The following is a 16,421-nucleotide window of genomic DNA, read 5'->3' on the forward strand; positions in this document are numbered from 1 at the left end:
TATAAAAGGTGAGATCACTTTACATTTACCCAATTGTGGCTTTAGAATCTGAAGTGCTCGGTGATCGTGAAGAGGCATTTTTTTGGACTTTGGGGCTCCTTTGATGTACTTTGGACCTTTTTAGTATATTCCACTTTCCTCTTTACATCAGTTGGAGGTCATTATCTTTTTCTGAAAATTCTGTGGTGTTCATGAATTCCTTTGAATTCTGTTCACTATCAGTCATCATCCTGCCTGTCTCCACAGACCTCCATGGTTAATTTTACTGATTTCATGCCAGAAAAAGCACCTTTGAATTTAATGGAGTGTTCATCAAAATAAAATGTGATTGCCTTTGTAGTTTGGCTTTGAACTCTATTTTGTGCCCTTCATCATTATTTCCGGTATATCTGGGAAAGTAATAATATAAAGGGCAAAGAGAGGGAGGAATTTTTGAGTTGTGTTCAGGAGAACTTTCTTGACCAGTACGTTTCTGGCCTAACGAGGAAGGAGGCATTGCTGGATCTGGTTCTGGGGAATGAGGTGGGCCAAGTGGAGCAAGTATCAGTGGGGAAACATTTAGGGAACAGTGATTATGGTATCATAAGGTTTAGAATAATTATGGATAAGGATATGGACCACTCAAGTAAAAATACTAAATTGGAGAAGGGCCAATTTCAGTGGGATGAGAACAGATCTGGCCTGGGTAAATTGGAATCAAAGATTGGCGGGCAAAACTATAATTAAACAATGGGCGGCCTTTAAAGAGGAGATGGTTCAGGTACAGTTTAAGTGCATTCCCACAAAGGGGAAAAGTAGGGCAACTAAAGTCAGAGCTCCCTGGATGACAATAGAGATTAAGATTAAGCAGAAAAAAGGGGCATATGACAGATGTCAGGTTGATAACAAGTGAGCACCAGGCTGAATATAGAAAGTTCAGAGGGGAAGTGAAAAAGGAAATAAGAGGGTCAGAGGGTATGAGAATAGACTGGCATGTAAACAGGTAGTAAGAGGAGGGGTGGGGCCGATTAGGGACTAAAAAGGAAATCGACTCATGCAGGCAGAGGGCATGGCCGAGGTACTAAATGAGTACTTTGCATCTGTCTTTACCAAGGAAGAAGATGCTGCCAGAGTCTCAGTAAAGGAAGATGTAGTTGAGATACTGGATGGGCTAAAAATTGATAGAGGAGCTACTAGAAAGGCAGGCTGTACTTAAAGTAGATAAGTCACCCGGTCAAGAAGGGATGCATCCAAGGTTGCTGAGGGAAGTAAGGGTGGAAATTGCAGAGATACTGACCATAATCTTCCAAATGTCCTTAGATACGGGGATGGTGCCAGTGGACTGGACAATTGCGAATGTTACACCCTTGTTCAAAAAAGGGTGTAAGGATAAACCCAGCAACTACAGGCCAGTCAGTTTAACCTTGGTGGTGGGGAAACTTTAAGAAACGATAAATCTGGGACAGAATTAGCAGTTACTTTGATGAGTGTGGATTGATTAGGGAAAGCCAGCATGGATTTGTTAAAGGCAAATCGTGTTTAACCAACTTGATAGATTTTTTTGATGAGGTAACAGATGAGGGCAATGCAGTTGATGTGTATATGGAATTTCAAAAGGTGTTTGATAAAGTGCCGCATAATAGGCTTGTCATCAAGATTGAAGTCCGTGGAATAAAAGGGGCAGAATTGGCTAAGTGACAGGAAACAGAGTAGTGGTGAACGGTTGTTTTTCGGATTGGAGGAAGGTGGACAGTGGTGTTGGCCATGGGTCGTTATTGGGACCACTGCTTTTCTTGATATATTAATAACTTGAACTTAGGTGTACAGGGCGCAATTTCAAAATTTGCAGATGACAAAACATGGAAGTGTAGTGAACAGTGAGGAGGATAGTGATAGACTTCAAGAGGACGTGGACGGGCTGGTGGCATAGGCGGACATGCGGCAGATGAAGTTTAATGCAGAAAAATGCGAGGTGATACATTTCAGTATGAAGAACGAGGAGAGGCAATATAAACTAAAGGGCACAAATCTAAAAGGGGTAAAAGAACAGAGATCTGAAGGTATATGTACACAAATCATTTGAGATGACAGGGCAGATTGAGAAAGCAGTTATAAAAGCTTACGGGGTCCTGGGCTTTATAAATAGAGGCATAGAGTACAAAAGCAAGTAAGTGATGATGAACCTTTATAAAACACTGGGCACTGCATTTTAGGAAAGACGTGAAGCCCTTAGATGAGGGACTTTAGTTACGTGGATAGACTGGAGAAGCTGGGGTTGTTCTCCTTAGAGCAGAGATGGTTGAGAGGAGATTTGATAGAGGTATTCAAAATCATGAATGGTCTAGATAGAGAGAAACTGTTCCCATTGGCGGAAGGGTCAAGAACCAGAGGGCATAGACTTAAGGTGATTGGCAAAAGAACCAAAGGTGACATGAGGAAAAACTTTTTTTTTTACACAGTGAGTAGTTAGGATCTGGAGTGCGGAGTGCCAGAGTGAGTGATGGAGGCAGATTCAATCATGGCCTTTAAAAGGGAACTGGATAAGTACTTGAAGGGAAAAAAATTGCAGGCCTACGCGGATAGGGTGGGGGTCTGGGAGTAGTTGGATTGCTCTTGCGTAGAGCCAGCACGGACTTGATGGGCCGAATGGTCTCCTTTCCTGCTGTAACCTTTCTTGATTCTATGATTTTTTTTCTATTTGTTCATGAGATGTGGGTGATGCTGGCATGGCCACATTTTATTGCCCTGAGAAGGTAGTGGTGTGTCTTCGCTTTGAACCACCGTGGATGATTCTCTAGCCAGGCAGTCCATCTTTTGAACTCCTCTGTGGTTTATATCAAGCATTCTTCATGGTTAGCTGATGAACAGGGTGAGATGAATCATATCTGGTCTTCATGTCTCAGAGACGGTGCCCCTGCTTCATCTAATAGCTAATGCAATGGACTTAACTGAAACAGGTAGTTTAAGTGACGAGCAGTCTGGACTCCAAACTTGGTCTTTTGCTGGGGGGGAGGGGGGGTGCGGGTGGTGTGAGGAAGGAAAGAAACAGTGCTGATCTTGAGTTTTTTGCCTCTTTGATACCACAAAAAAACACATTCCTTCTGCAACCACCAGTAGTACGTCTGGTAATTATGTCCTCTTTGTTATCCCCCTCCCCATGTGTGTTAAATTTCAGTAGTAAGTAGGGGAGCTTTACACCTGAGGTGACAATAGTGTGAAAGGTCGTCCCTATTGACCAGCAACGATATGATCGGGTTATAATGATCATTCATACAAATGAAAGAATATCAGTAGCTCCTATGGAAAAAGTTGTGTCATGGATGAAATGTTTTGTGCACCACCAGTACTCAATACAAACTTCAGCACATTTTGAAATTACTTGCAAAATGCCATGTGCTGTTGAATAGGGTTATTTCACACACATGAAGTAAATTCTTAGATTTACATGTGTGTGAACTAAAAACCTCCCGGTCACCAAAATTCCCATAATTGCCCATCAATTTGCACATTACCCCCAATTGAGCATCTCTTCAGCGATTACTGTAGCAATCCATTAGATAGGAGAGGGATTGCGAAAGAGAGAAAATACGTTACTGAGTGATGGGGTATGAATTATATCTTCTCAAAGAGTGCACTGGTTATGCTTTTCCTGCCACTCAAATTTGTGATTGTTTATGTAGATAATGTTTAATCAAATGTTTGTGTAGATGAGTATTAAAATTCACAATTAACCTAAACAGCTGCAACTCTGACCATGTGTACAATATAAAATAACCTTTACTGCAACACTTTCACATGAAACCTCTGGATCATAGTTTACTACTGCAGATGACACAAAACTTGGAAGGGTAATAAACAGTGAGGAGGGTAGTGATAGACTTCAAGAGGATATAGATAGGTTGGTGGCATGGGCAGACACATGGCAGATGAAATGTAACGCAGAATAATGCGAAGTGATACATTTCAGTAGGAAGAACGAGGAAAGGCAGTATAAACTGGAGGGCACAACTCCAAAAGGGGTACAGGAACACTGAGATCTGGGGGTATATGTGCACAAATCGTTGAAGGTGACAGGGCAGGTTGAGAAAGCGGTTAAAAAAGCATACGGGATCCTGGGTTTTATAAATAGAGGCATAGAGTACAAAAGTATGGAAGTCATGATGAACCTTTATATTTAAAAAAAAGCCGGCGCGGACTCGATGGGCCGAATGGCCTCCTTCCGCGCTGTAACCTTTCTGTGATTCTGTACTATTTATTTAAATTTAGTTTTCAGTTCTTTAGTTGTTTCATTATTCTAAACATTTATTCAAGCTATCTAAATATTTATTCCAGGGTTATCAATACATTTCAGGTTAGGAGATGCTTTGAGAGTTATCGGGAGAGGGAAGCTCCAACTGAGTTTGGTGATACATGGACGCTTCTTTGGATAAACACCACTTGTGGCACAGTAGCAAGTGATGTGTTTTTATTTCTTTAACTTTAAATAAGGTCACTGCACTTGGACATTTGCTTCAAGTTATTTACGCTCTAGCAACTGAGACTGTGTCGCGGCAGTTCCTTATCTGTTACATGAGAGGCCATTTGAACAGGACATCCACCGATCTGAAGGGCCTTCACTATTTGCAGTCATTTTTGCCTAGAGTAATTTTTTAGAAATTAAATCATTCTCTTCTCCCTCCCGTGCAATTGGCCAAAGATATCCCGTGATCTATACGGGCACTAGCATTGCTTGGAATGTGTAATAGGTTTCATTTTATGACTTCATATTGGATTTGTATAATTGTTTTCATCCTTTTGCATAGTTACATTTTCCATCAAAGCATCAATAGCATACAAATGCTGTTCATTTGCTTCATCAGATTTACTTTCTAATAAACTTTATGATGCTTTTTGACAGTACAGAAAATAGTTCTTTGGAAGATATACTCATTGGTACTGATCATTTAAACACTTGAAATTTTACTACAGGTATTGGTGTTTTCCAGTTGTGAATAATTATGTCTAAGAACTGCTAGTGTTCTTCCATAGAACTACATGTTTTCACAGCTTATTTTTATTTTATTAATTTTGCCTTGATGCATATGATAACCTTAAAATTAAAGGAGCTGTATGTTTTTTCTTATTATTTGGAAATGTAATTTCATGCATCTGTATTTCTCCTAAGGGTCATTTTATGAATTATGGAATGCATCCTCAATCACCTGTGTTGTTTTCCTGGTCGGGTGGAACGGGGAATGTGATCGTGAGCCAACTGTGGCATCACTGTAGGCTGTAACACCAGAGTCCAGTTGTAGATGGATGGAATGCCTCTACCATCTGCTTGGCATGCCCACGTTCAAAGCAGCATTCCTGGCAGAGAAGCAGGCGTGCTTCTACCTTTTGTAATTTAAAAAAAATCTTGATGGGGGAGGGAAACAGAAAATGCTGAAAATGCACAATTGATCTGAAAAGAGGTTAATGTTTCTGATACAGACCCTTCATCGATTCTTTTTTCAGATGCTTGTTGAACTGTCTGACGAGTATTTTCTGTTTTTACTTCAGGTTTTCAGCATTTGCATTTTTTTTCTCTATCTTTAAAATTTCTTATTTTGTTTAAGGTGTTGCTTGTGATAAATTGGCAAAGTAAGCAATTTAGTCACAAGAAATTCCAAATTAAGAAATACAGCTCCTTTAAGTGAGAGGGTCTCATTTTCATGCAGAAAACAAGACTGTTTAGGACAGAACCGTTCTAATTTTTCCCTCACCCACCTCTCCCCCTGGCAGATTGAATTTGCAAAACAAATAAGAAATTTATTGTGGGATAGCAATTTTAGTTCCTTGCCTCATATGTCCTTTTTCATGCATGGTCTAATTTTGCAAACTTTATTAATCTAAAATTTTACTCTCTCCAAAAAATAGTTTTGTCCTAAGCAATCTTTTTTTTGCATATTAGTCTCATGTTTAGCAGTTAAGTTTATTTTGCTGGGGGTTTCCCCAATTACATCTTTTTTCACCTACCATATCCTAGGGCATGTGGGCGACAAATGCCATGAGTTCCCCTTCCTGGTCTACAGACAATTATGAATTTCGGGACAGTATGGTAAAAACAAAGCAACCTCAGAGCACCATTTGGAGCGTCAAAGTGGTAATTCATATTATTTCAGATTTTTTTATTCCTTTTGTGTTTTCGTTTGGCTTGGATATATCAACCGTGTCTGGCAGAGAAGAAAGTTTCTTTTGTTCCTCATTCATTCAACCTTCTTGTATAATGTGAATTGTTGCCATCCTGTGATGGAGAAAATGATAGTTGCTATTTCGGGACAGGTGATCTCTTCTCCCCCTACCTGTCCTAATCCTCCTTGCTTATAAGTGGAATAATTGTGCACATAAGGTAGCACGAGTTGGAGAATTGGTGCCCATGTTGTTGCTTTGTCTCCCAACCCACGCCCCCTTCGAGTGCAGCTTTCATCCTGGGGGTATGGAATTTCCGAATGTCGCTCCCTGAATCATACTGCCAGTTCTTGTTTCCCTGTTGTTGATAGCACTGTTGACTCTGCTATACACACTGGAAAAGGTTCATTTTTCACTGTTCACTTTTCATCAGTGTAATTTACAGCATCTAGTTCTGGAAGGTTCTATAGATTCTTTGTTGAAAGTCAATTGCTTTTTGAAAAGTCATGGTGAAGCTTTACTTTCATTTGGTCAGAGTAATTTGCCTCATCCAGTACTGTTTCTCACATCAATATCAGCCCACTAACCAACCTGTTAGTTTGGTTCTGGTCAATATATCTTTGGTATCTGGCTCCAATGTTCCAATTTTGAAATCTATATTGACTGTCAAAGATCCTTTCCAGACCGGCACTTGTTTACACTATCTGTTGTACAATTTCCTGTGATTTTTCAGAATTGTGAAGCTGTTCACAAGTTCAATTCATTATAGTCTTGTTTGCTGAAACGCTACCCTAAGCCCAAAGATGTCTAAATTAAATCCTCAGATGCAGAGAAAGACCTCTGGTTCCAATTCTACCATGAAGCCCAGATCCAGTTGAGATAGGGAATTGAGCTTAAATATTGAGCATTACAGGAAAGATGAACCAGCTGCATAAGGTGTTTGGAATTTAACCTCATCCACCAACAGTCATGCATCTGCAAAACTTCAGGTTTCCAGTTCTGAACAAGTGACTAAAGTTTTATCTGCCAACTAATATTTCTCTCGTTTAATCGGTGTGCATGTAGTTAATCACTGCACTTTTGGCACAGTCATCAGCATTACAAGGTTGGCATAAGTTGCAATTCTGATCCACCCTGGTGCACAACGGAAGGAATTGGCTGCAGCAGCTAAGCCCATTCCACTGACATCTCACACACTACTTCTTAAAGGTGTATCTCCTCTGCTGCTTTTTAAAAAAAAAAATTGGTGCATGACTGGCTGTTTACAATACCCCCATAATGATTCAGTGCTACTACTGCACCCTGATATGGAGATAACCTTCAATCAGAAGAGAATCCAGGAAACCCTCATGGGATCGACCCAAAGTTCAGAATAGTAGGGGTTTACTCTTTTCAACCTCTTCCTCCATCCCCACCCTAAGGTTCAGTGGATAAGTGCACTGCATGGCATGATACAGTGCGATACAGACCACAAAGGTCTCTGGTTCAACCGTATGTCTATGTTGAGTTCACTCCTTTCAGCCAGGTTAATGGTAGGAACACCATATTTGACTTCAATATAGAGATAAAAAGAAAAAAAAGCCTGAGATGTCTGAGATCATGGTACAAAAATTTTACTTGCCACCTCTCATTTCTTTCATTGTAAAGGAAGTATCATTTGATTGATGTGAGCCTCTGCTATCTGTGCAGGTAACATTAAAAGTTTAAGCAAATTTTTGCATCTATTCGTTCCATATCGGAATAAAACTGTGTAAATCACCAAACATGTTAGTGAACTGTTAGTCGAATACTGTACACCCCTTTCTGCTGTGCCTGGCAGAGCAGGACCCCCCCCCCCCCCCCCCCCCCAAAGATGAAAGCGTATTGTATTCATGAAGTGGCCACGGGGTTTCACTCTCAACTTTCTGTAAGGCACTTACTTTTAGAGCAGTTTACATGCCTTCACCAAGCATTACTGCCTTGATTGGATAGCTGAAGATGATGTTTTGCATTGCTGCAAGTAAACATGGTAGAGTCCCTCTGCCAATTGCTGCACTACTTTGGTAATCTTATTTGTATGTGAAGGTTGAATGAATGAGAACAAAGTTGCAATAGTTATAGTTTTACTGATTCTTTTGAAGAAGTCCAAATTTATAATACAAAAATGTCACTCCATTCTGTTCCAGACATGCAGCTGTTTTAGATTGTGTTACAGTATTGCATTCAAAATCTGTCCCTGTCAAAAAACTAAAAAGCAGTACAAGAATCTTTTCGACAGTCGTGAGGAAGATCAAAATTGCAGCGCTAAGATATAAATTTTTTTCTTGTTCCTGCCATCCCAGTGAGATGGCAGCAGTGAACTTGAACTTCTATCAAAGGAAATGAGGGAGACCAAACCTTTTAGCAGATGATGGAAAAAAATTTACTGAGACTTTACAATTAGAAATCAGCCTTTAGCATTCAAACAGAAGGTGACAAAAATACAAATAATTGATTTAATGTGCTTAGAAAATTATAATTGCTGATTAATATGGTGAGCTATGTCTCTTCAATGTGGTGCATTATATTAAATCTTGATAAAATATGTAGCTTGTTTTCTTGGTGACTACTCTTACTCGTGTGTAAATTATTTAAACTTGTTTGTCCCGTTTTTTTAATTTCGACCTATCCCTCCCCAAATCTATGAAGCATTTGTCAACTCCCCTCTTGCTTAAGGATTCTTCTCACTCTCCTTTGCGAATGTTACTGCTATTGATTATTCAGAATTGTGCAAGAGAGGAATGGTGTACCATACTGTAACGTTTTGGGGGAAAATTATACACCTCACTAATCGTGGCAAGCCTCCTTTCAAGGTTGTCAGTCTGTCGTAGGCTCTTGAAAAATCCATGGGGGGCAGCATGTTCGTCCCTCAATGTCTTGGCCTATCAGTCTACTACCTATTTTCACTCTGGTAAATATGCTAAAAATAGTGCTTATTACTATAAAGCTGAAACTTCACCTTGGTTTGTACAGAATCTGTAGTAAATATTCCTGGGATTTTGCTGGCAGATTGCTGTTGCCATTGACGCAGCATGTTACAACCATTCCAGAGAACATTCTTCTATTAACTGCCTTAGGTTTCCAAATGCACAAGTCAATACATCTTCAGACTGACCAATTTCAATTTTGTGATGATGCTGTTTTTTTGCATAGTTGACATTTAGAATTTCAGATTTTAGCTTAATAGAGAGCCATGCTTTTCTCTTATTCTCAACCCATGTTAGAATATGCCCAAAATTCAATGGACCTCATCTCTAAGGGAAGTAGTTTCTGACCAGTCCTGCATTTTTCTCTTCTCAGTGCTTTGTTGTTTTACCAGTTGTTGGTTAATTCCAAATTGTGACCATTACCTTGTTTTCAGTGTTTGTTTTAAACCTCAACTGGTAAAAGAAGTTTTAGTGTCAGTAAATTTCTCCACACAGTGGAATGTATTATTGCTTCCAATTTAAAATACTATGGCTTAATAGTCTATACTTCAACTAGTTGGCTGTAGGACTAATCCAATCTAGGAGCACCAGTCAGGACTGATTCTATACCATTTCATGTGGCTGAGGAGAAAGTATCAAGCTATTTTACAATCTGACAGTCATCCTCACTTCTTGCCCCAAGAACTCAGTAGTGAGCTATCTCCACTACTGCTTAGTACTGGATTATCTGTCTCAAAAGTTCTCCACTGCAAAAGCACAGATCTTGTTTTGGAATACTGCTGAAGTTATATTGACTGATGCCTTTTCCAGTCAGGTGTTTGCTAAAGTAGGAATGTTTAACCAAGAAGCTTTACTTGCCCAGTGCTGCAGTGACTAAAACCAACACAGAGATACAGTCAGCTGTGGGAACCCCTTTGATGAAGATGGATTGGATTGATTTTGTCAGCTATTAAGATCTTAGCCATTCACCCCATATCTCTCTGCTAATGCAACTAATGTAGACTCCTACTTTAGCCTAGGCTCTGCAATGGGTCATTGCTGTTGACCTTACCTGGTACCCAGACTCTGTCTTCAATGTCACTTGACCAGTGCTCCTATTTTGGTCAACTTATTACTGGGTGATGAGATTTTTTATTTTTCCTTAATTGGTTGCATTTTCACCTCTGAGTCGTAAGGTTGTAGTTTCAAACCCCACTCCACGACTTGAATGTATGATCTAGGCTGACACCTCAGTGTATTACTGAGGGTGTGCTGCATTGCCATAAGTATTAACTTCCAGATGAGATTTTAAACCAAGGCCATCTGCCTGTACAAGTTTTTTTTTATTATTCATTCCTAGGATGTGGCAAGGCAGGCATTTATTGTCCATCCCTAGTTTCTCTTAAGGTGGTGGTGAGCCGCCTTCTTGAACCGCAGCAGTCCATGGGGAGATGGTGCTCCCGCAATGCTAGTTGGGTAGGAAGTTCCAGGATTTTGACCCATTGTCTATGAAGGAGTGGTGATACATGTCCATCAGGATGATGTATTACTTGAAGGTGACAGTGTTCCCATGCACCTACTGTCCTTGTCCGAGGTGATGAAGGTCATGGGTTTGGGAGGTGCTGCCGAAGAAGCTGTGGCTAGTTGCTGCATTGCATCCTGTAGATAGTACACACTGCAGCCATAGTACGCTGGTGGTAGAGGGGGTGGATGGGTGAAGTGCCAATCAAACAAACTGCTTTTCCCTGGATGGTGTTTAGCTTCTTGGGTGTTGTTGCAGCTGCACCCGTCGGGTATTCCATCACACTTGTGCCTCGCAGGTGGTGAAGAGGCTTTGGTCATAGAAGACTCCATGGCACTATTTCAAGAAGGGCAGGGAATTCCCACTGTGACCTGGCCAATATCCTGCTCTTGACTAATACCACCAAAAAAAAAAGATTAACTTATTAATTTTATTTACAATTTCTGGGACCTTGCACACACAGTGGCTACTCCGTTTGTCCATGTAATAATAGTAAATGCATTTCCAAAGTAATTAATTGAGATGTCTTGAGAACATAATAGGGCATTATATAACTGCTATTTTTTTTTATTATTCGTTCATGGGATGTGGGCGTTGCTGACGAGGTCGGCATTTATTGCCCATCCCTAATTGCCCTTGGGAAGGTGGTGGTGAGCCGCCTTCTTGAACCGCTGCAGTCCGTGTGGTGACGGTTCTCCCACAGTGCAGTTACGAAGGGAGTTCCAGGATATTGACCCAGCGACGATGAAGGAACGGCGATATATTTCCAAGTCGGGATGGTGTGTGACTTGGAGGGGAACGTGCAGGTGGTGTTGTTCCCATGTGCCTGCTGCTCTTGTCCTTCTAGGTGGTACAGGTCGCGGGTTTGGGAGGTGCTGTCGAAGAAGCCTTGGCGAGTTGCTGCAGTGCATCCTGTGGATGGTACACACTGCAGCCACGGTGCGCCGGTGGTGAAGGGAGTGAATGTTTAGGGTGGTGGATGGGGTGCCAATCAAGCGGGCTGCTTTGTCTTGGATGGTGTTGATCTTCTGGAGTGTTGTTGGAGCTGCACTCATCCAGGCAAGTGGAGAGTATTCCATCACACTCCTGACTTGTGCCTTGTAGATGGTGGAAAAGCTTTGGGAAGGCAGGTGGTGAGTCACTTGCCGCAGAATATCCAGCCTCTGACCTGCTCTCGTAGCCACAATATTTATATGGCTGGTCCAGTTAAGTTTCTGGTCAATGGCGACCCCCAGGATGCCGATGGTGGGGGATTCGGCGATGGTAATGCCGTTGAATGTCAAGGGGAGGTGGTTAGATTCTCTCTTGTTGGAGATGTCATTGCCTGGCACTTATCTGGCGAATGTTACTTGCCACTTATGAGCCCAAGCCTGGATGTTGTCCAGGTCTTGCTGCATGCAGGCTCGGACTGCTTCATTATTTGAGGGATTGCGAATGGAACTGAACACTGTGCAATCATCAGCGAACACCCCCATTTCTGACCTTATGATGGAGGGAAGGTCATTGATGAAGCAGCTGAAGATGGTTGGGCCGAGGACACTGCCCTGAGGAACTCCTGCAGCAATGTCCTGGGGCTGAGATGATTGGCCTCCAACAACCACTACCATCTTCCTTTGTGCCAGGTATGACTCCAGCCACTGGAGAGTTTTCCCCCTGATTCCCATTGACTTCAATTTTACTAAGGCTCCTTGGTGCCACACTCGGTCAAATGCTGCCTTGATGTCAAGGGCAGTCACTCTCACCTCACCTCTGGAATTCAGCTCTTTTGTCCATGTTTGTATCAAGGCTGTAATGAGGTCTGGAGCCGAGTGGTCCTGACGGGACCCAAACTGAGCATCGGTGAGCAGGTTATTGGTGAGTAAGTGCCGCTTGATAGCACAGTCGATGACACCTTCCATCATTTTGCTGATGATTGAGAGTAGACTGATGGGGCGGTAATTGGCCGGATTGGATTTTCCTGCTTTTTGTGGACAGGACATACCTGGGCAATTTTCCACATTGTCGGGTGGATGCCAGTGTTGTCGTTGTACTGGAACAGCTTGGCTAGAGGCGCAGCTAGTTCTGGAACACAGGTCTTCAGCACTACAGCCGGGTTGTTGTCGGGGCCCATAGCCTTTGCTGTATCCAGTGCACTCAGCTGTTTCTTGATATCACGTGGAGTGAATCGAATTGGCTGAAGACTGGCTTCTGTGATGCTGGGGATGTCGAGTGGAGGCCAAGATGGATCGTCCACTCGGCACTTCTGGCTGAAGATGGTTGCAAACGCTTCAGCCTTGTCTTTTGCACTCACGTGCTGGACTCCGCCATCATTGAGGATGGGGATGTTTGCAGAGCCTCCTCCTCCCGTTAGTTGTTTAATTGTCCACCACCATTTACGACTGGATGTGGCAGGACTGCAGAGCTTTGATCTGATCCGTTGGTTGTGGAATCGCTTAGCTCTGTCTATAGCATGTTGCTTCCACTGTTTAGCATGCATGTAGTCCTGAGTTGTACCTTCATCAGGTTGGAACCTCATTTTTAGGTACGCTTGGTGCTGCTCCTGGCATGCTCTTCTATACTCCTCATTGAACCAGGGCTGATCCCCTGGCTTGTTGGTAATGGTAGAGTGATGAATATGCTAGGCCATGAGGTTTACAGATTGTGCTGGAATACAATTCTGGTGCTGCTGATGGCCCACACGCCTCATGGATGCCCAGTTTTGAGCTGCCAGATCTGTTCTGAATCTATTCCATTTAGCACGGTGGTAGTGCCACACAACACGTTGGATGGTGTCCTCAGTGCGAAGACGGGACTTCGTCTCCACGAGGACTGTGCGGTGGTCACTCCTACCAATACTGTCATGGACAGATGCATTTGCGACAGGTAGATTGGTGAGGATGAGGTCAAGTAAGTTTTTCCCTCGTGTTGGTTCGCTCACCACCTGCCGCAGGCCCAGTCTGGCAGCTATGTCCTTCAGGACTCGGCCAGCTCGGTTAGTAGTGGTGCTACCGAGCCACTCTTGGTGATGGACATTGAAGTCCCCCACCCAGAGTACATTTTGTGCCCTTGCTACCCTCAGTGCTTCCTCCAAGTGATGCTCAACATGGAGGAGGACTGATTCATCAGCTGAGGGAGGGCAGTAGGTGGTAATCAGCAGGAGGATTGCCCATGTTTGACCTGATGCCATGAGATTTCATGGGGTCCAGAGTTAATGTTGAGGACTCCCAGGGCCACTCCCTCCTGACTGTATATCACTGTACCGCCACCTCTGGTGGGTCTGTCCTGCCGATGGGACAGGACATACCCAGGGATGGTGATGGAACAGTCTGGGACGTTGGCTGAAAGGTATGATTCTGTGAGTATGGCTATGTCAGGCTGTTGCTTGACTAGTCTGTGGGACAGCTCTCCCAATTTTGGCACAAGTCCCCAGATGTTAGTGAGGAGGACTTTGCAGGGTCGAATGGGCTTGGTTTGCCGTTGTCGTGTCCGGTGCCTAGTGGTCCGTCCGGTTTTATTATTCTTATGACTTTTTGTAGCGAGATTTTACAACTGAGTGGCTTGCTCGGCCATTACAGATTTAATTAAGAATCAGCCACATTGCTGTGGATCTGAAGTCACATATAGGCCAGACCGGGTAAGGATGGCAGGTTTCCTTCCCTAAAGGACATTAGTGAACCAGATGGGTTTTTACGACAATCCGGTAGTTTCATGGCCACCATTACTGATACTAGTATTTTAATTCTAGATTTTTTTATTTAATTAATTGAATTTAATTAATTGAATTTAAATTCGCCAGCTGCCGTGGCGGGATTTGAACTAATGACTTTGGATTTTAGTCCAGGCCTCTGGACTACTAGTCCAGTAACATAACCACTATGCTACCGTACCCTATAGTTTGAGTACAAGACTAAGGCTGTCAAACTGCATTCAGTTGAAGCACAAGGTAAAGCTCTGGACATAGTACAGAGGTCTACTGGGTTGATCCCTAATGACAGAGAACTGAATTATGAGGGAAAGGTTCGAAAAACTTAGACTGTTCAGCCTTGCAAGTAAGAGGAGGCCTTATAGAGGTATAAAAGATACCAAGTGGAATAGAGAAGGTTAATCTAGAACAAGGTTAAAAGTTATTGATTGAAAGACCATGGGACATTAGGTACAAATTCGTAAAAACCTGCTTTGGGATGATGTCAGGAGGCACTTCTCACAGTGTGATTAATAGCTTAATAAAGAGTGATTAATAATGGTCTTCTGGGTAGGATACTTGAAGCAAAAACTCAAATCATTCAAGAGGGAGTTGAATGCTGTGATAGTGAGACCATAAATTTCTTTCGAAGGATAAGTTAAATGGGCTCCCTCATTTGTACTTATCTTTGTGATGTTGGAGTTCTTAAGGAAACGCAGGTAAAACTTAAAAAGCCATCACAGAAATGGGCTCCACAGTGGTCAACTTTTAAAGCAGTCATTTGTCCTCCGGATGAAAGCAAATTCTTTTTGCAGCCAAATGGACCCTTTACATACTGAAAAATTAATGAAATGAACAAATTCTAACCCTACTGGTCATCCATTCACACCACACCCACCACCCCTTCACTGATTAGGAGTTACTGCCTCTTCTAGCTTTGATCCACTTACCCCAATAATTGAGAACAATCAAATGCTTAGTGAAGCATCTTGGATCTCAGATTTTGACTTGTGGGCAACCAAGACTGTTGAAGATCTTGCATTCAAAACAGTCATCTTGGTGAACGATTCCAGAAACTTGGGTATGCCTCAGTATTTTTCCAGGGTTGGTTGGATTCAGGTTAGCTCTCATCTGGCTCAAAGTGTCGACTCAGTTGACTTATTTTAGGGTGTATGCAGGTTACTTTCCAAATATTTATGTCACCAAGATGGCTGTGGAGGAAAGTAAAACTACAAAATGTCAGTCTCATGGCCTGAAAATAACCAATAAAGTTAAACAGTATCTGCTATTTACTTCTAATGTTTTTTTAAGAGGAGATGGGAAATTACTTTGCATAGAAAATAATTCTTTTGTGTTTCTTACTCATGCTGTGGTACCAGTTTAGACAGTTTGATTTGAAGTGTTTGAATGTTAATATTTAATTTTGCACGCATGGCCCATCAAAAAGAACTAAAGACTGGCCTATGAGCCAGAGCTAATATGCAGCATGTTTTTGGGCGAAAATCATGTTGGACCTGTTCTAGTGATTACCATCATCTCTATTGAAAGATGAATCTATCCTAATGTATTTAAAACACAAACTGTGTTCAAGGAGTAAGGAAGGCAATACTGAAGGTAGATGATCCATCTCTTGTTTGAATAGTTATTGACACTGCTAACATTTCACATTTATTTTTAACATTTCATAAACACCAGTAATTGTCATTTTTCATTTATTGTAAACACTCAATATGCCATCATTAGTCTTGAGAAGTATTGTGGGTGCATTGTATTCAAAACCGGACTTTTCTGAAGAGTTGTTTTTAATAGGGTCGCGGTGCTGGCTTTCCTGGGAAGAAGAGGCCACGTGATGCAGGACACCCTGGTCGGGGAGTTCGAGGCAGGTCTAAACTGAAAAATGGCATTGGCGCTGTTATAACACCAGGAGTAAGTGTACATCTTATTTCTATTTCTGATTTTAAAGATGGGTTTTGTTCATTTAAGAGCGATTGGTCTGCCAACCAGTCTGTTTTCTTACTGCTGATAGTGTTCTCGTGTAACTAGCTATTTGCCATATTCATCCTGGCCATGTTGCTCTGTTTGAAATGCATTTTATTTGCTCTTGTCAGCTGTTGTGTTCCTCTACTCTCTGTTTTATTGTTGTAATTTTATCTCCAGGTCCACTCTGCTAGAGCATTTTCGGACT

The 16,421-nt window shown here is 42.1% G+C and overlaps 1 protein-coding gene across 10 annotated transcripts in view; it reads left to right on the plus strand.

Annotated features, from left to right (window-relative positions):
- kmt2ca (lysine (K)-specific methyltransferase 2Ca) overlaps positions 1-16,421 on the plus strand; it is a 424,137-nt gene that overhangs the window by 242,172 nt on the left and 165,544 nt on the right. For 8 of the 10 annotated variants that reach the window (XM_068008355.1, XM_068008384.1, XM_068008402.1 and 5 more), the window contains exons 15-16: positions 5,987-6,103; positions 16,046-16,162. In XM_068008355.1, the coding sequence (XP_067864456.1) occupies positions 5,987-6,103; positions 16,046-16,162 (234 nt within the window). The remainder of the gene's footprint in view (positions 1-5,986; positions 6,104-16,045; positions 16,163-16,421) is intronic. The other 2 variants (XM_068008423.1, XM_068008442.1) reach the window with 1 other exon arrangement.

This window comes from Heptranchias perlo, chromosome 2, assembly GCF_035084215.1.
Source record: "Heptranchias perlo isolate sHepPer1 chromosome 2, sHepPer1.hap1, whole genome shotgun sequence".
Taxonomy (NCBI): domain Eukaryota; kingdom Metazoa; phylum Chordata; class Chondrichthyes; order Hexanchiformes; family Hexanchidae; genus Heptranchias; species Heptranchias perlo.